The sequence below is a fragment of the Cordyceps militaris genome (genome assembly GCF_000225605.1).
Source record: "Cordyceps militaris CM01 unplaced genomic scaffold CCM_S00004, whole genome shotgun sequence".
NCBI lineage: Eukaryota > Fungi > Ascomycota > Sordariomycetes > Hypocreales > Cordycipitaceae > Cordyceps > Cordyceps militaris.
This window is the reverse complement of record NW_006271972.1, coordinates 1,108,298-1,127,314: the sequence shown is the minus strand read 5'-3', so window position 1 is coordinate 1,127,314 and position 19,017 is coordinate 1,108,298. Positions and strand designations below refer to the sequence as shown.

The 19,017-nt window shown below is 53.6% G+C and overlaps 7 protein-coding genes across 7 annotated transcripts; 5 read left to right on the top strand and 2 right to left on the bottom strand.

Moving 5' to 3' along the window:
- Positions 1 to 543: 543 nt before the first annotated feature.
- On the top strand, positions 544 to 1,988 carry CCM_05390 (ABC1 domain containing protein; the record flags this gene model as incomplete). Its single annotated transcript, XM_006670534.1, has 2 exons — positions 544 to 1,098; positions 1,149 to 1,988. 2 exons carry the CDS (start codon positions 544 to 546, stop codon positions 1,986 to 1,988), a joined length of 1,395 nt encoding a protein of 464 aa, XP_006670597.1.
- A 653-nt stretch (positions 1,989 to 2,641) lies between these two features.
- CCM_05389 (syntaxin) lies at positions 2,642 to 3,812 on the top strand (the record flags this gene model as incomplete). Its single annotated transcript, XM_006670533.1, has 3 exons — positions 2,642 to 2,779; positions 2,868 to 3,505; positions 3,572 to 3,812. 3 exons carry the CDS (start codon positions 2,642 to 2,644, stop codon positions 3,810 to 3,812), a joined length of 1,017 nt encoding a protein of 338 aa, XP_006670596.1.
- A 2,295-nt stretch (positions 3,813 to 6,107) lies between these two features.
- Positions 6,108 to 7,778, top strand: CCM_05388 (aspartate aminotransferase; the record flags this gene model as incomplete). The annotated part of the gene is made up of 3 exons (XM_006670532.1): positions 6,108 to 6,293; positions 6,382 to 6,441; positions 6,708 to 7,778. 3 exons carry the CDS (start codon positions 6,108 to 6,110, stop codon positions 7,776 to 7,778), a joined length of 1,317 nt encoding a protein of 438 aa, XP_006670595.1.
- Positions 7,779 to 8,251: 473 nt separating this feature from the next.
- On the bottom strand, positions 8,252 to 9,988 carry CCM_05387 (MFS transporter, putative; the record flags this gene model as incomplete). The annotated part of the gene is made up of 6 exons (XM_006670531.1): positions 8,252 to 8,441; positions 8,498 to 8,710; positions 8,768 to 8,900; positions 9,024 to 9,692; positions 9,758 to 9,807; positions 9,864 to 9,988. The coding sequence occupies 6 exons, from the start codon at positions 9,986 to 9,988 to the stop codon at positions 8,252 to 8,254; spliced, it is 1,380 nt and encodes a 459-aa protein (XP_006670594.1).
- An 832-nt stretch (positions 9,989 to 10,820) lies between these two features.
- CCM_05386 (uncharacterized protein) lies at positions 10,821 to 12,008 on the top strand (the record flags this gene model as incomplete). Its single annotated transcript, XM_006670530.1, has 2 exons — positions 10,821 to 10,981; positions 11,246 to 12,008. The coding sequence occupies 2 exons, from the start codon at positions 10,821 to 10,823 to the stop codon at positions 12,006 to 12,008; spliced, it is 924 nt and encodes a 307-aa protein (XP_006670593.1).
- Positions 12,009 to 14,194: 2,186 nt separating this feature from the next.
- CCM_05385 (U3 snoRNP-associated protein Esf2) lies at positions 14,195 to 15,187 on the bottom strand (the record flags this gene model as incomplete). Its single annotated transcript, XM_006670529.1, has 1 exon — positions 14,195 to 15,187. One exon carries the CDS (start codon positions 15,185 to 15,187, stop codon positions 14,195 to 14,197), a length of 993 nt encoding a protein of 330 aa, XP_006670592.1.
- Positions 15,188 to 15,612: 425 nt separating this feature from the next.
- On the top strand, positions 15,613 to 17,218 carry CCM_05384 (betaine aldehyde dehydrogenase 2; the record flags this gene model as incomplete). The annotated part of the gene is made up of 3 exons (XM_006670528.1): positions 15,613 to 16,017; positions 16,099 to 16,983; positions 17,105 to 17,218. The coding sequence occupies 3 exons, from the start codon at positions 15,613 to 15,615 to the stop codon at positions 17,216 to 17,218; spliced, it is 1,404 nt and encodes a 467-aa protein (XP_006670591.1).
- Positions 17,219 to 19,017: the final 1,799 nt, after the last annotated feature.

Below are 19,017 nucleotides of genomic sequence, written 5' to 3'. Positions count from 1 at the left end.
CTGTTGGCCTATCAATCTCGCTTGCCAACAGTTTTATCTTAGCTACATCTATGTTAGTAGGACTCGAGTTGATACGGGTATCGGTGGCTAAGTCCCTTCAGCCGCATTTTTCTCAAGCATCGTACGGAGTAGACCTTTCCAGTTGCTAGTCAGTTTAACCCCAGAGCCTTGTCGGCGGGGGGGGTGGCACCAACGGCTTCTCGATATGACATGTCGTAATCGGTTGGCTTTGTCGTAATAAATTATGAAGGAGTAGGCAGGTCTCGTTGAGGCTAATCAATGGGCAACGACCAGAGGTAATCCCTCGTATTTGCCTGCTGTAATTAATTCATCAATAGTAAGGTAGTGAGGTTTATTTTTCAACCCCCTCACCCCCCGTTTCGATTATGTAACCGACTTGTCTTCGAACCACCAGTCTTCATCTTTTTCCATCCACCAGGCTCGTCCAACAGTTTCACAGGTCTCTTATTCATAATTTCTCTGCCATCTTAATGCTGTATTAAATTTCGCAATCATGTCTCGTTCGCCACGATAGCCAGCTCCATGGATACCACACCCTCTCACAAACGGCCCCCCAGCCCGCATCTCATATCTAACCCCTTCATCAAGAAGAAAAATCTACAATGGACTTTGAACGCACCAGGTCCCATCCCCCGAAGCTCCCCGCCATTGGATAGAGAATCCTATCCAGGCCTCCGGACAGACTACACCGCCGGCCCTGGCTCCTCTGCCCCCGAGCCGAGGCCCACTGCTCCCGCTGTGGAATCCGGGGCTGCCATCATCGATGATCATTTACAACACTTTTCGGAGCATCTAGCTCAATTCGTCAGGCAACGGACAGGAGAAGATAGTATACTGTGCAAGCTCTCGATTGATGAATATGCCGCTATCTATACCGCCAATGCCGGCTCTGAGCAAGGTGCACACTTTGTCATTCATCAGCATGATCATCCTATCGCCGGAACCCACTATGATCTTCGGTTACAGATTAACGAGACGAGCAGTGTCAGCTGGGCCATCATGTATGGCTTACCTGGCGATCCAAACAGCATGAGACTAAACCGTAATGCGACTGAAACTCGCATCCACTCGATATGGGTGAGTCGGCTATGCACCATGGACAAGGCTACAATACTGACTCAACCAAGAACCATTTGATCGAAACCGCCTCTCCAGAAACAGGATCTCTCATGATATGGGATACAGGCACGTACTCAATCTTGCCTCGTCGCAGCAAATATGCTCCTGCGCTTGATCCGGATTCCGGCGCGTCGGACGGTGAAACAGCTTCGCCCTCACCACCCACCACGCAGCAGTCTCTCCTACACGCAGCCTTTCAGGCTCGAAAGATTAAAATTCGCCTCCACGGTACCAAGCTTCCAGACCCATATGTCATATATATGCGTCTCACCAAGACAGAGGATGCTGCCGGACGTGCCAAAGCCACTCCAACCAAGAGCCCAAGACGTCGGCGTCGGCGGGCAGCCAAGTCTGCACCAACACAAGATCCAGAAACCAGTAATAGTGAGACAAACGGGTATGGGGACTCTGACGCGGACCTAGTCCCTGTGACCAGCTCACAGCTTCCGCAGAAGGATGCGGCGGCACTGTCGGCGCTGGAAAAGGAGCTGCGGGAGTTGGACGACGACGAAGTGCGACGCACAAACGCATACAAAGGCGCAACCAATTCAATTGGCAGCATTCACCAGCGTAAATGGTATTTGTCTTTGGAAAGGGACCTATCTGGCTTCGCACCCACAAAGTCGAAGAGCGATCGTATGACATGGGAGCCAAAGCGCTCCAGCGCCGCCGAAACGCTTGATCCTGGCACATCCGACTCTTCATCCCGCTTGACGTATCCCTTCTATGTTCGCGGTACGGAATTTGAGCGCAGTGTTGTCACTGGCCGTCTCGGCGCTGATATCCTTTGTGACGAAGGTGTCCGTGGGTTTGTACCCAGGATGGGCTGGAAGCCTGTGGTCAATTGATCGCATCACGTTATTATCTCGATTTACAGGACACCACTTATGGTAGTTGAAATCCCGCTCAAACATAATCTCTCATGTATCAGTTTTGGTGCAGAGAGCGACTCTGCGCCGTACTGGGAAGCGTGGCACGCGACCCAACGCAAGACCGGTTCAGCCCGAGAGTCTAATGGCCAAAATAGAAGAGAACAAAAAACCCTTGTAACAACGAACGGATTAAATCCCTAATACTAAATCTTTGGGAGGTCTTACGTCTCATGCTTTTACCGTCAGTCTCAAGCTCCCTTGACTTGACTTAGACGAGGCACACAAGCTGGTGGAACACCCAGGGGTGACAACCGCTGAATATAGGTCGGCTTTCCTATCTTGTATCTTGTTAGGAAAAGATCTCATAACTCTACATCTTTTACTTTTAAACAATTTTTTCTAACCTCAATCCCCTTAACACTTTTGCGAGAGTTCAGAGTTGTCACTCATGTAAACTTAACTCGTCTGGTCGCATGACTAAGCTACTTCGAGCCTCTGACGTGGTAGCGATCCACGGTTCAGGCCACCGAACCTCGACCTGTGCAAGCTTCGCCGTTTCAGCCCTGAACAGCCCTACAACACGGGTTCGGATTCGAAAACTATCACTTGCGTGCTGCATTCTACAAACAATGGAGGTTTTACTGGCGCCAACGGGCGACCGGACGGCCGAATTCAACGAGCTGCTGCGCAAGCGAAACGCAGCACCAGCAACTGCACGACCCGACCTTGAGAGGGCAGACGGCTTCCTAAAGGAGGCATACAGAATTGTGCGTCATGATTTAGACAATATCAAGTACACAGCTGCTGACAACGTCGGCTCTCCCGTAGAACTCACACGTTACCACATTACATAAGGAACTCCGCGATGTACGACAAGCCTACCTCTCGACAGCGCAGCCCCGACGAACACAATCGCGCACGGTGCAGGGTCAGCCGCGGGTGCTGACGGACCGCGAGCGGGAAGAGGTCGACGCCAACGCCAAGCAGATGATCCGGGAGCTCAACGCCAGCATCCGGGCGGTGGACGACGCTGAGCAGCTGCGACGGGAGACAGCGGCGGCGATTGTGCGCAAGACGTACGGCAGCGCGCTGGGGGCGCTGGGCTCGTGGGCGTCTGGCGGCAGCGCGCTGGGGGCGGGCCAGTCGGCGGAGCATGCGGCGGCCGAGGCGCGCGGGCGGCAGACGGAGATGCACCGCGACAGCGTCCTGTGGTTCCTGCGGCAGCGCCTGGAGCAGTGCTGCCGCACGCAGCAGGACATGATGGAGACGCGGCTGACGCGGGAGCTGGAGAAGTCGCGCGGGTTCCTGGCGGCGCCGGCGTCCGACTTTGCCGACTTTGCGCAGGCGACGGGGACGGCGGCACCGGCGACGTCGAGCGCCGACGCGGCGTACGGGGCCGGGAACGAGGGCCTGACCGAGGACCAGGTACAAATGTTTGAGGAGGGTAACCAGGACATGATGAAGCACTACGAGAGCACGCTCGCCAAAGTACAGTACGTGGCCGGGAGAGTGTGCGAGCAGACGGTGTTGGGGATCCGCGCTAACGATGCATGAAACAGGACGGCGGAGAAATCACTGGTGGAAATCTCGGAGCTGCAATCGATGCTGGTCAGCAACCTGGCGATCCAGTCGGCGCACATTGAGCAGCTGGTGACGGACTCGCTCTCAACGACGGAGAATGTCGGCGGCGGCAACAAGGAGCTTAAAAAGGCTTCGCAGCGACCGAGTGCGGCACGATACACATTTTTCGCGGCGAGCGGGCTATGCGCCTTCTTGGTGCTGTGGGATCTCATCATATAAGGCTCTTTGGAGTGAGGCTGACAAGGGCCAATGTAACAACAACGATCTGGCCAATTGGGAAAAGCCTGTTTAGACGATTCAATGCATACAAGCGATTTTTACTGTATTTAAAGTGGCAATTGACCTGAGGGTATCTGGGACTTTTCCTCGTTTTTTTGTCTTAGAAAAAGAAAATTGTACCAGAGTCGGAGCATGTGACGACGTGGCGCATGGGAAAATTCAGGTACAAGTGCTGCGCGAGCATGTGTGTGCTTCTGCGACCAGAGGGCAGTATGTCAAGTGCATAAAAAAGAGTTTCGAAAGAGACTAACGTTAGGTTCCGGAGCTGATAAGAGGAGCCGACTGTGATGGTCGGGCAGCTGTTACGCAATGCGCGGAGCTTCGGCGAATGTCCAGTTGGACAGTGGTGTATCTGAATAGGCTGCTGCCGAGTCCAATGTCTCTGAAAAAGAGTGTAAATGGACGAATTGGAGCATGAGCCGCCCGATTCGGGCATATTGGCCAGCGAGGTGGCGTGGGCAAGAAAAGCTCATGACGGCAGCGCGAGCCGAGTGCTTGTGAGAGGTGAGAGAGAGCCGAAGGGGCCTCGGTCAAATCAAGTGCGCTTCCCCACGGGCCCCCGGGTTGGCTTATAAGCGGTAGGTGGCCCGCCGCCCCCGGGAACGCGATTGCGATTTATTCTCGAATCGAAAGAAGCTTTTTTGTGTCAATTCTTCCCTCCTTCACCTGTATTCTGACTACATTGTACAATACCGGTCGCAAACTGTGTTGGTTGTACTTGCTGGTAAGTCGCGGGCGTTTAGGGGTTTTCTGTCGCCTTTTTTCCTCGGACTGGCGACTCTGGGTGCAAATCGCAGGCTCATTGAGCCGCCACGCACTTGCTAGCTGCAATGGTTGATGCGAGGCGTTGCGTTGGCTGTTGCACGAAGGCAGAGCGAGTATAGCCGCCTTGCGCCGCCACCCGGGAACGGGTGGAATCAACAATACGAGAAGAGACACGAGGATGAAGAAATGACATTACTAACAGCTTTGGAAAGTAGAAAAGCCACGATTACACCGAACGAGAAATAATCGACTCTGGGTCGCTATAGCCGCGTCGAACTGTTAGAGACACCCCTGCTTGCCGAACGACAATACTTTGGATCGCGTAAGTGTGATTTACATTTCTGTGTCTTGCCTATTTTTCTTCTTCTTTTTCACCTCTCTCCAATGGATGTCATCTTGCGCCGCAGTTCTGGCAATGATATTACTCTTCTCCCGTAAGCATATTATGCTTGGCACGACAAAGCTGTCAGTGTGCGGATGGGGCGCGCGAAATGGACGAGTAATGCAATCGATGCCATGATGACTGGACCAGTATTTGGCGCAGCACCGGAGCCAGGACGGCAGGCCTCCAACAACCGTGGGACCAGAAGAAGCAGCGACAAGAAAAGAGCAGGGCAGGGCGGAAGAGAGAAAGAATTGAAAACAGGCCATTTGCTTTTTTTTTTCTGGTCTTGTGCCTACGCCAGGTTCCGGTTACGGGGACCAGGGGCGGACGATTGGGGGCGCACGGAGGGCGGCCGCAATCAAAACGTGGACCGGACTGTGGCACTTGCCCGATTCTCAGTGGGCTACAGTGGCTTCGGGGCACCTTGCGCAATGGCTTGTGGACGGCGTTCGGGCCCCGTCTTGCCGTGTACCGAGCCGCAGGATGGGATGTTGGGTGTTTTTGGTTCTTGTTTGAAAGGGTGCACAGCGAGAGACCTCTCTACAAGTGGTGCTGAATTCTCCCGTCTGATGACATCGGTTCGTGATGGTCTGCTCTCGGCTCTTGCGCATCGAAGCCTGGTCTTTCTTTGCTGAGCAAAAGGGACAACCTGACTGGGCGGGCGGCTTAGCGGCCGCTGGAGTTTTTGATGGTCACAGGCCCTTGACAACGCTACAATGCTACCCCACCCCCCACTTCTATTATAGCAGCTTGCCCACTGCAGCGATTGGAGCAGCCCACCAGCCCACTGACAGAGCAGCTCATGACACCCCCAAAACCACCCATTTCGACTCATTCTCATTTCTTGACAGCTCCGCGCACCGGGAGCTACAGCGCATCGCCGTACATCTTTTAGACTCGGGCTGACTGACATTGTAGTAGAGAATCCGCAGGGGACAAGAAAATCAACCATCCATCAGGCTGAAAGAGCTCCATATTACCCATTTCCCGCCTGCTGCCTGCCGTCCGCCGGCATTCTTCCAGCACTTGCCTTGCCTTGCCCAAACTCGACTGCCCACTCCTCTCTTATCACCCTCTGGCCCGCCATGGCTCCATCTTCTACTTCTTCATCTTCCCTCGATCGCCTCAACAGCATCGCCCACCACATCTCCCCCGCCATGTCTACCATTTCGAGCTTCCCTGCCGACTCGGTGCCCCAGGCGCCCGAGGACGCTCTCTTTGGCCTGGCCCGCGCCTACAAGGCTGATAGCAGCTCGATCAAGGTCGATCTGGTGAGTCAAATACTGGCGCTGCTTCTTCGTTTGCGCCATCACATGCCCCTCCACAACTACCGGTGAACTAACAGCTTTATCCTCGCAGGGCATTGGTGCCTACCGTGATAACAACGCAAAGCCTTGGGTTCTTCCCGTTGTCAAAAAGGTACGTCCTTCTTTTCCTGTACTTTTGTACAACAGCCTCGCCCGTCTCGTTGCGCCCGCCTGGCCTTTGCGCTACCGCACTTGCACACCCCCGTCCGCCTTGAGCACAACTCCTTTTGTGCGACTGCAATCCGCCACCAGCCAAGCCTTTTGCCTCGCAAGATTCCCATCTCGCTACCTTGACCTGTCGTGTCACCCACCCTAACCCGTATACCCGGCGCCGACCTTTGCCTCCGTCCAAGCTAATCACGCCACACTCCGATCTAGGCCGACGAAATCCTCCGAAACAACCCCGAACTCAACCACGAGTATGCTCCGATCGCCGGTATCCCAGAGTTTACCTCCAAGGCCAGCGAGCTCATGCTCGGTGCCGACTCCCCTGCCATCAAAGAGGGCCGTGTCACCTCAATGCAGACCATCTCCGGCACCGGTGCTGTCCATGTCGGCGCCCTCTTCCTTGCCCGCTTCTACAAGGGCTCCCGCCAGGTCTACGTCTCCAACCCGACCTGGGCCAACCACCACCAAATCTTGCGCAATGTCGGCCTCGAGACTGTCGATTACCCATACTTTGATAAAAAGACTCGTGGCCTCGACTTCGAGGGCATGAGGTCCACCATTCAGTCCGCCCCCGAAGGCTCCATCATCCTTCTGCACCCTTGCGCTCACAACCCTACCGGCGTCGACCCTACACTGGATCAGTGGAAGGAGCTTGCAGCCATCATTCGCAGCAAGAAGCACTTCCCCTTTTTCGATTGCGCCTACCAGGGATTTGCCTCTGGCAACTTGGCCCGCGATGCCGCTGCTGTCCGCTACTTTATCGAGCAGGGTTTCGAACTCATTATTGCCCAGAGCTTCGCCAAGAACTTTGGTCTCTACGGTGAGCGTGCCGGCTGCTTCCACGTCGTCACCGGCCCCAGCCCTGACGCCAAGTCCACCATTGGCCGCATCGCTTCCCAGCTTGCCATTCTCCAGCGTTCAGAAATCTCCAACCCCCCTCTCTACGGTGCTCGCATTGCTGCCACCGTCCTCAACGATGAGGCTCTCTTCAAGGAGTGGGAGGGCAACCTCGAAACCATGTCGGGTCGTATCATCGACATGCGCAAGGCACTGCGATCAAAACTCGAGTCTCTCAGCACCCCCGGCACCTGGAATCACATCACCGACCAGATTGGCATGTTTAGCTTCACTGGTCTGACTGAGCCTCAAGTCCAGAAGCTCCGTGAAGAGTACCACATCTATATGACTAAAAATGGCCGTATTAGCATGGCTGGTCTCAACACAAACAACATTGACCACGTTGCCACGTCAATCAACAAGGTTGTTGTCGGCTCTCAGTGATTTTCGCAGCTGCTTTGGTGTGCATTTCTTTTGTTCAGGGCGGCCGCGAGCTACCAGTGTAAGAAAACGGAACAGCAGGGTTAACGACACATTTTGGCCCGACACAGGTCAGGCGTATATACATCACAGCAATAGATGCTAGCGACATGATGCTCTACTGCCATTGAATTTAAACTCACGTTGATTGAATCGTACTATTCGAGGCATGTACTTGTACAATCGTGTCTTTGAAAGTCTCTACAGGTACAAGGTTACATACATGTACACTCTTCATCATCTCATCTCACCAGCATTACCAGCTGCCGTGGTGACATGTAGAGCGACGCAAGGTACCAAGTATGTCACGAACAATGAAACGGGGTGCATGACTCCAGCGCAGGAATACAGATTTGAATTCTTCGGTCGCTAAATATGTATACGAGTTTACATGCAGCACGGCGCAGTTCTGTCATGGCCTAGTACTTGGATGAACCTTATGCCGCCACGCTTCGTCTCTTTCTGCGCAACCGAAGCAGCTGCTCAGCCCAGCGAGCAGTGGCCAACACGAAGCCAAAAGACAAGATGGCGATGGCGACGCTAAATCCTCTTCTGTAGAGCGGCTTATCGTCGCTGCGGAATATTTGGGCGCCGTAGATGCCCGCAATATTCGCATTCATAATGACACTGGATACCAAGTTAGCCACCCCGCTGTAGAGTAGGGAGGACGGGGACAATCTTACCCAGCCATGGCAAGAGCACGCTGCTCCGAGTCGTGGCAGGTCAACGAGAGCCACGCAATGTTGAGCGGGTGCGAAAAGGTGCCAAATATTTGCGTCCAGATGACGCCAAAGTAGCGCACGCCGCGCGAGTTGACCTGGGTAAAGGCGCGGTTCAGGATGTAGCCTAGCAAGTGGCCAAACAGGCCGAGCATGACCGTCTCGCCGCGACGATTGCTTGGAGCTTTTGTTAGTATCCATGAGGGATGATGGTAAAGACGACGGCAAACTCACAACTTGTCGGAGAACCAACTAAAGGCAAAGGACACGGGAACCTGCAGGAAAAGACCGACGGCGGCCAGCGCGTTGCTGCTCAGACCCTTGTAGCCGAAACTCGTCACGATGGAGGGCGCGTAGGTGTCGAATGCTCGCTGGGGACCGTTGTTGCAGAGGGTAATAAAAAAGTGAAGCCAGATACGCCAATCGAGAAACTGCACAAAACGGTTAGCCTCTTGGTTTCACAGCTGCCGGGGGAGGGCCAACGGCCAACTTGCCGCTCGCTTGAAGGCGCCCAGCGGGATCCTCTTCTTCTTGTGTGCCTTCATAGGATCGTCAATCAGGACACGCGTCTGCAGGATGTGAATCTCGCGCGGCGTGAACCACGAGTGTTTCGGCAGGAACGTGCTGCACGGGTTGCGAAACGAGTCGGGCAGGCAGAAGCCAAAGATGAGGCCGCTGAAGACGGTAAAGGCGCCCATGAGGGCAAACAGCCAGAACCAGCCGGGCTGGCCGCCGACGCCGCGCATGTGCAGGATGCCAAAGGCGAGCAGCTTGGCCGAGGCCTGGCCGATCTGGTTGCCAAAGTAAAAGACCATGACGCGCTTGGCCGTCTCGGTGCGCGTGTACCACGTCGAGAGCGTCCAGAGGCCGCCGGGGATGAAGCCCGACTCGGTGATGCCGAGCAGGAAGCGCGTGGCGATGAAGGCGCCGTAGCCGCGCTGAAAGGCCTGGAACGTGCTGACGGTGCCAAAGAGGAAGAGCTGCAGCGTGAGCCACTTGCCAGGGCCGACGCGGTAGAGGATCATGTTGGCGGGGATCTCGGTCAGCACGATGCCGAGCGACAGCATCTGCTGGCCCACGTTGAACTGGTCCTGGTTGATGCCGACATCGCTCATGAAGTTGTCGGTGATGGCGTTGGCCATGTTGCCGCGATCGAGTTCTGTGGCGAGGCTGCCGTGTTAGCGAGGCGGACTAGAGCGAGGAAGGGAGGAGGTAGGGCCGTACGTAGACAAAAGAATCCAAGCGTCAGAATGGGCATGATGATCAAGTCCAGTCTGTGAGTTTTCAGTTAGAGAGTTGCTTCTGTTGGTGACGCGGCGTGCTGACTTACTTGCGCTTTGCCTTCTTCTCTTCCTCGATGGTCCAATCGACAACCCGGCTATGGGACAGTTCTTGTTCGTCCCCCAGGTCCTTCTGGACCTCCTGGACCGTCGGACTGTCTAATTTTCCACTCATCGCAAGAGACTGTTGCTTTTCTGTGTCTATGTGATGAGCTATACTAACGAGGGTTTTTCCAAGAACTCGCGTCGAGAACGAGGGCTCCTTATAACATCCTGAAAACGGAACGACAGCGAGCACATTTCCACCGCCCGTCTTCGGCTGGTCGGCTGCCAAGTCAAGCGTGGCGCTTTAGAATTTTTTTTAAGCATATCAATAACATTTGGCGACAGCGCTCTGGCATTGGGCCGTGGCTTGTCGGGTGCTCGGCGAGGCAAAGCTTGGTGCTCTTGGCGCGAGCACGACATCTGGCTGCGCTTCTTGGCGGCATCGAGGCACCTGGCTCGTCCATGTCGCCATTGCGCCGCAGATTTGCACAATTCGAGATCTGAGACTTAATATAGTGGAATTGCAAAGCACTATTGGTTTCATGGACGCCTCATGGCAGATGTCAGCTCACCATGGAACAAGGCGGTTTTCGTGCAACGGAAGTGCTGGCCCGGACACTTTATCCACAATGGCAACTTCTCGGGGCGGATTGGGGGCGTCTTTTATTGCGCGCCGTCAACAATACAGAGAAGGGTGCGCAATTCTTAGCGCTGAAAGAAATAGTTATCGGATTGTTCCCCGGGTGTTGTTTGTAGATGACAGAAAGTGTGGCTGGAAGATTTACATTGTGGAGGTCCCGTTTATTAGGCAGCTGCCAGCATCTCGCGCCAGCTCGCGTTGTACTTTGCGCAACGCCGCAACAGCCTTATTCGACAGCTCTTTTTTTCTTTTTCTCCAAGCCGCCATTACATCGCGAAAAGGCACGCCAAGGTCTGTCGCAAGGCATGGCTCGCAAATTACCATGGAAGAGAGTCTCAGACGCTCGGTCAGAAGCGCAAGCACCCAGTCCGCGGCGCGCGTCGCCCAAAATCGAGACGCCCAAACGAACCGCGGCCACCCCGAGCAGGGCCTCCGCGGCGCGGCATCGCCCAGCCGTCCTCGCCGCCGCATTCAACTCCTCTGGTTAGAGACTCACGAGCATCTTCCTGCCCGAAGATGGCGTCCCCGCTAAGACAAAAGCCTCTTAGATCCCTTGCGCAGCCCGTCGACATCTCCTCCCCCGGAGCCTCCACAGCAAAGGTACGATATACCCACCAGCCATTAGCTCTCTATTTCTTTATTACATTTCTTGTATTTTTTATTTTGCCGCTGCTTCCGTCATAAATTGGGCGAAAAAGGGGCGAAAGAGAGAAAGAGGGAATAAAAAACAGCTAACCGTCAATGCAGGGGCATGATGCCAGGCGATGACCAATACCGCATCGTCGAGGATGAACTGCTGCAAACCGCGCAGAGATTCACGATGCACCTGCATCGCGCCGAGTACACCCGCCTCAAGCTCATCGCCAAATCCAAGAATGATGCCGCCATCCGCGAGATTGAGCGTCCCGTCGTCGGCCCGCTCACGTCTGATGCCAAGCGACGTCGTGATCAGGCCAAGCGACTGTCCAAGCAGCGCTCTGTGCTGTCCGCTGCTGGCGGCAGCGGCAGCGCCAACCACCACGAGGGTAGCTCGCCCTGGGTTGGCACGAACCTTGGAGGGCTCCTAAATGCGCCGCGCACAGAAACTGCTGGTACATCCCTGGCGCCGCCCCTGGAATTTGCTGCTGCTACACCGTCGTCGTCGTCGCTCACCAAAGCCGCCGTCGGTCATCGTCCGCCTCGCCCTGCTGCGCCGGCAACAACACCCCGGCAGCGGTCTTTGCATGAGGACAGCGTAGCGACTCCCGTTTCGGCGGCGCGCGCACGCCATCCTGCCACGCCCGCCTCGTCAGGAAGTCATACGCTCAGCTCCTCGGTGCCAAGCCAACACGCCAAGATTGAGGCTGATGCGCCGACTCCTGAGGACGACGAGCTGGATTTCGAGGATCCGTTTGGTATGAACAAGCGACGGTTGGATCGACAAAAATCCAGGGATCATTTCAGAAAGTCTGTTCGCTCAACGCCAACGAAAACGTCATCACCATCAAACACCATGCCATCGTTTGTGTGAGGATACGCAATGGTCCAGACAGTGGTCCAACAAATGCAGTGCTGGGAATCGTGCTATTTTTATTTTATGGCATTGTTCTATTTTTTGCCCAGCTATGAATCCTGCACCGTAAGCTCATCAAAGTCATCCAACAGTTCACCCATGTCAACTTGCGGCGATTGATCGTCGCCATCTTCAGTCTCAGCGACGCTCATCTCTTCCTCATCGCGCTTCTTTTCATTCTTATACAGAGCCATAGCAGCGCGAAGATCCTCATCTTCCTCAACATCCCGCAGGAACTGCTCGTATTCACGATCCATGCGCTCCTGGTCCGACTTCTTCGGTAGAAGTTCGCCGTCGTCCTTGCCCAGGCGGCGGAGCTTCCAGTTGCGCTTCTTGTTCCTCCTACGGTTGGGGTAGTGCTTCTTGACTAGCACCACGTCGGGCAGCATAGACGAGTACACGTGCGACTCTTCCATGGCCTCCCACTCGGAATTGTTGTAGTTGGCACCCGTCAGCAAATATCCCATGACACTATCGCCGGCCTGCAAGAGACCACCAAGGTGTGTTCTTGTGAAATACGTTGTGTCGTTAGCGCCAAGATCGACAGCGCGAGCCACGGTGACCTCGCCGAGACGCCATTTGCCGTTGGTCTTGCCAGTCAGCTCAACGTCCATGACAATAAACTCAACCAGCTGCTGGGAGTCGGCCAGGGACGTGAATGGCGCTCTCCAGTAGATGGGGCAGCTAATGTCTGCAGTCTGCAGCGTCTGGGGGTCCATGAGGTAAATCGACGTGCCAATCTTATGGCAGAGCACCAGAGGAGTGATGTTGCCGCTCTGCTTAGCTAGTTTGATGGGCATAGCGACCAAATCATCTTTACATATAGGCACCAATTCGGTGGAAAATGTGAACTTGTATGACGTTTTCGACGTGTGGGTATCGTGCGAGATGAGCTCTTGCGATGTCTTGACCGTAACGGGGACGACGGAGTTGAGAAAGTCAATAAACTTCTCAGCTTGATTCCTTTGCGAGAAGAAGAAATCGATACCATCCTTGGCTTCCTTGATATTGAGCGTATCGCGGTGCGCGCCGTGCTTCATAATCAGCTGTTCGAGGAAGAGGAATGTGCGCTTGTGGAGGACCTTTTGGCGGACCTGGACGCACGCACGCCAGACGTTGGCGGTATAAGACTTGGCACACTCAGGACACTGCTGGGTGGCGACGACGTAGAGGACCTCGAAGCTCTGCTGCAGCAGGACACCCTCCTGCACCTCATCCTGGATGGTAATCTTGACCTTTATCCTTCGCGAGTGAGGCTCGGTCCACACAAAGCTAGCGTCGACGATGCGGACCTTGTTCAGGCCGCGCAGTTTCTTGAGGCACAGGGCCAGCAGCTCGCGGGATTCGGGGGACGCCACCACCCAGCTGGAGGGGGGCAGCAGCCAGCGGTCGCAGTCTCGGCAAAAGTTGATGACGGCTTCGCGCTGGACGCCCTTGGAGATGTCGATGGTGAGCTTGACGCAGTCGTAGCAGAGGGCACCGGCCGCCGTTGTTCCGTCGATCGGAGCGCCGCAGTTGCAGCAGAGAATACTAAAACACGACAGGACGTCAGTCCTCGATTTGCTTCCTCGTCGTGGTGTCGACTTGCCGACTGCGGGGTGGTGGGATGGAAAAACTCACGTTGCGCCACCGTGGTGGTCGATGGCCCCGATGGACACGGGGGCATCATCTAGATCCATAGACATATTGAAAAATAGCAACACACTTCAAAAAAAAATGTTTCAAGGAAGATGCTGCCACAAGATTTTAACCAGTCTGGCTGGGTTTGGGAAAAAGTAGTAAATGTGAGTCGAGTCACAGCCAAATTTTTGCCCCGCCGCTTGATAAGCGGGCAGGAAAAAAAAGTGAGAAATCTTATCTCAGAGTGTGGAGTGGCGAGGGGCAACAAACGTATACTGCCCATATCAGGTTTGACTTGGAATATTCGTATGCATTCGTTACATGTTAGATAATCATTGAATAAAGACTCTGGAATTATCTGTATATTTACGGTATAATTCAAGCGTCTTCTCCCTTTTAAGAGTCTTTGCTGGTATCTTGTCACGCGCATCTTTGCCAACGCAAGTGAGCATAGTATATGCAGTTACCGGGTCTCCAAAAACAGTAATCATATGCTCGAGTGCTAATTATATACAATATGCCATTTAAAAAATATTGTTCAATACCCTCGTAACCCGTTCGGGCTGTTCATCCATATCCTTGCTTTTCTTGACCAAGGATGTTTGCTTAAACGTTCTCGCGCGTCGCTGCGGCTTCGCCTCCCCGTCCACCTCGGCCGCACCGGCCGCGCCATCCAGCGGCGGCGCGGTACCTTCGTCCGTCGCCTTGCGCTTCCTCGCCGCCGCCGACTTGGCGATGCCATCGAGCACCTTGGCCTGCTCGACGTTCTTGACAAACTCCTTGTTCTCGCGCGACGTCTTGCTGATTTCGGCGCGCATGCGGCTCGCGCGCTCCGCATTCTCCGTCGCAATCTGCTCCGTCAGGTTGTGCCACTTGAAGCCCTTCAGGTATAGCAGGTTCCAGAGGTCGTCGCGGTAGTAGGTGCCCTTTTTTCCGCCGACGGTGCGCGCGTTCAGCAGCGCGCAGACATTCTTGGCGTCCTTCTTGCGCAGGAACTCGACCCAGCCCTCGGTGAAGGACCGCTTCTTGTTGCCGCCGGCCTTGACGCGCCGCGCGTGCGCGGTCGGGTCCTCGGGCGCGAGGAAGACGCGGTTGATGCTGCCGTAGGGCTCGAGGAGCGACCGTAGCTTGGCGGGTTTCATAAAGGGTGGGATACGGGACAGGTAGACGACGCCCGACTTGTGTATCGCCTTGTCGGTCGTGACGAGGTTCTTCTTGATCAGCGTGCGCGAGACGTTGGGCAGGTCGCTTTGGATCTTGGGAAGCTTTCTCTTTTTGTTGGCAGATTCCTGGTCTTGTATTGATCTTGGTTCCTCGGCGCCATCTTCTTCGTCGTCGTCGTGATCAATGTCATTCGCATCTCGGTCGGATTCGCTGTCTTCTTCATCGAGGCTTAGTTTTCTGCGCTTTGTGCTTCGACTTCCTCCCTTGGCAATTTCGTTATCTGAGTCATAGGTATCGATATGATCATTATCGCTTTCTGAAGCATCCAGGAAATCATTTGCGTTTGGCGCCATCGTCGCGGCTATTTGCTGTGAATCTGTTCTGCGATTACTGTCATTTGCTTAAAAAAGTTGCTGTCACCTAGATCTCTTATCGATATGCTAGTACTGGGGTATTGCTTTAGCCGAGCATCGAGAGGCTGGGTCTTCTTACCCGGGAGCCCGGCTTAGTTATCAATAAAAGATTTGCTGATTTTATTTGGACATAAACGCTACTGAAATGATATAGTATTGTCTTACTACAAGGTGTAGATGGGTTTTGGTTATAATCCAGGACTCCGTGGCTGGTCGAGGCCGGGTCCGGTTGAGGCAACTATGCGCTCGGCGACAAGTTACAACGTGGGGTAGATAGAGCTTCACCACATGGATGACCACCCTCCACCCCTCATCAACTTACTACTACTGACTGTACCTGGCATTTTCACGGCCGAGCCCTCAAAATGTCCGTCGAAGTAATTAATACTATTTCACCAACCACAGGTGAGATCGTCATCTCCCGCAATGGCCCATCTTCAGCCGACCTAGACCTGTTGCCCAAGGTGGCGACTGAAGCGTTTCAAAGCTTCCGCAAGACCACCCTCAAGGAGCGACAGGAGATTGTTAGAAAGTTCCTGAAGGGCCTCGCCGACCGTGAATCGGAGCTCGCTGAGGAGCTTACTGTGCAAATGGGCCGACCCATCGCGTTTACTGGAAAGGAGATCACAACTGCTGTGAAGCGGGGTGAATATCTTCTTAAAGTCAGTGATGAGGCCCTTCAAGATACCGACGGCGAGGCAGAGAAAGGATTCAAGCGCTTCATACGCAAGGTTCCAGTTGGACCCGTACTGGTCATCTTTGCATGGAATGTGAGTATGCCTGTGGACCGAGTCCAGAAGTCAATTTTGGCATTTACCTTGGGAGAGGCACGAGACTGATGTATGCTGCAGTACCCCTATTTGATTCTCGTCAACTCTCTTATTCCAGCCATCCTGGCAGGCAACAGCGTCATCCTTAAACCATCTCCTCAGACTCCCACCATTGCGGAGCGTGTGTCCGAGATCTTTGCTGCTGCAGGCTTGCCCCAAGGCGTCCTCCAGTATTTCCATTGTGGCTCGCCGAGTACAATGGAGACGATTGTGCGCGATCCTAGGATCGAGCTTGTATGCTTTACCGGCTCTGTTTCTGGCGGCCTTTCTGTGCAAAAGGCAGCCGCCGACCGCATCGTCAACATTGGTCTGGAGCTTGGTGGCAAAGACCCAGCCTACATTCGCAGTGACGTGGACATTGATTGGGCCGCCGAGGAGATTGTAGACGGCTCTGTATTCAACTCGGGCCAGAGCTGCTGTTCTCTCGAGCGTGTGTACGTTGACGAGAGCATCCACGATGCTTTTGTCGAGGCAGTGCAAAAGGTGCTCAAGGGTTACAAGCTTGGCGATCCATTTGACAAGAGTACGCATGTCGGACCCGTCATCTCGAGCCGATCAAAGGGTGCCATCGAGGGCCATATCAAGGACGCGGTTTCCAAAGGCGCCAAGGACGCCACCCCGGCCAATGAGTCGTTTGACAACCTGCCATCCAAGGGCAACTTTGTGAAACCGACGCTGCTCACCGGTGTGGACCACAGCATGACGGTCATGACAGAGGAGACATTCGGACCCGTAATCCCCGTTATGAAGGTCAAGGGCGACGCCGAGGCCATTAAACTGATGAATGACAGCGAATTTGGTCTCACAGCCAGTATTTGGACCAAGGATACGGACAAAGGCTACAAGCTTGCCGAGGACGTGGAGGCCGGCACCGTGTTCGTGAACCGCTGTGACTACCCCAGCCCTGTAAGTGAGACATGCTGACCCAGGATCTTGGCCGCAAGCGATAAGTACGGCGCTATGAGACGGTGACGAGACGCAGGAAATAAAACTATAAAGCGCAGGCTAACAAATATATGTGGCGTAGGACCTTGCGTGGACGGGCTGGAAGAACTCTGGCCGGGGCCAGACGCTTAGCAAGTTTGGCTTTGACGCCTTTGTCAAGCTCAAGAGCTTCCACTTGAAGGACTACCCGAAATGAGGATAATTCTTGACCGAGACATCTTCTTAAGTGTACGGATAAATAGCTCGATCCATCGAAAATACCGTGCGAATTAAAATATCGGAGTAATAATGCGGTCTTCAGGTCCGAATTCTGCATTCAAGCGACTTTGTTCAGTGATCCTCCGAGCTTATCGGCGATGTAATGATGGAACCCCTGTGGGACTGATATAGCGCTTGGGGCAGCGCTTATTATTATAATAAACCACAGTGCCACGCTGATTCGGGCGCATGAAAAGCCATGCTCTCGGCTTAAAACGTGGTCAAGATGAATTTGTGAGTGTAAAGAAAGGGTACATTTGCGATAGATGAGCAGAAATGATGGCAGAGGTTTGGCAGCCACTCACAGGGCACAGTCAAGCAGGTCAGCAATTCAGCACAGCCTGGCAGAGAGGCATATGGTAGTACAAGGCTTTCGGCCCACTATCAAGTATGGGGTTTTCCTATACCGATAACTATAGATGTTATAAGAATGATAATGAGAGTAATTCGATTAAATGTAACAATGGAGAAGCAAGGCCTCCTGGTGGCCATTCCAGAAAACCAAGAGTCAGTTGACCTGGCTTGGCGGGGTGGCCCTGAAAATGGGGGATCGATTGTTCGTTGCAGCGTTGCATCTAACAGGGGTTGACCTTATCTTAAATTCAAGTCGCTTCTTAAATTCAAGTCGCTACTCTCGCTAAACGCTATTCTTCCAAGGTCCTAAGCCGTTATGTTGTCGACTCCTTATGTGTCCCAGCTTCATAGGCTGGTAATAATTCCTCCGTCGTTATGTCCGCCAGTGCCTGGTGAAGGTACTCTTTTAACTCGACCAAACGAACCACGATTGCCCTACTCCATAATATTGTAGTCGCGAGCTGTGACCAACCTCTACTATAGTAGCAGAAAATGGCGAGAATGATCGGCAAAGCACTAGGTATCACAACAAATAAAACTTGTGATATCCAAATCTTAGGCACGTTGGCAGATGATGATGCTCCAAGGTAAAATTGACAGAAAAGATGCGCAACGTTATAAGTAAGGCCGAGCGGGACAATCCATAGCACAAACTCTAGAATATTGGTCAGTATTTTATAAATTTAGAGCGTAATAAGTATATACCATCATCTACCGGTGTACGGGTAAAGTTGGACATCATAACGACGTAGTTTTGATAGTGATAAAAAGTCGAGGCAGTCTTGGTTGACGTGAAGATTGAATAGAGATAGTCTTGAATGATGATGGATATTGGATGACGAAATGATAGTCTTGAATGATGATGGATATTGGATGACGAAATGATAGTCTTGAATGATGATGGATATTGGATGAAATGAGCTGGAGAAGAAGAGAAGAGCACAGTTCAAAGTTTGGACTGAGTGTTGTGACCAACAGAGGTGGGTGGGAAAGAGACACGGTGGACGGTGGCGGGTTTTGGCAAGAGAGCTCGGCGCACTGTGTGATGGCCGACTCATGAATCATGGTTTGCAAGGCTGTGCTTCTAATAAAAGTAACTGAACTATAGACTCGGCAATTAGGCGACTAATACAGCGGTTGCCTGAATGCAACTACATACACTCTTTGAGCAATCCACTCGGACTTGTAGGCTAGATGCGGAACTTGTCTTACACCGGGGTATGCGCGGCATTCTGCACAGAGGGGGTCATGTTAGCTGAAACAATGACACCCCTCACCAGAACTAGATGTACACAATATCGGCGTCTACTAGGAGTGAAGCCAATTGTAACAGTTACGCGTCATGTTATTGCTCAAGAGGTCACGCTTGCCGCCAAGAGACGG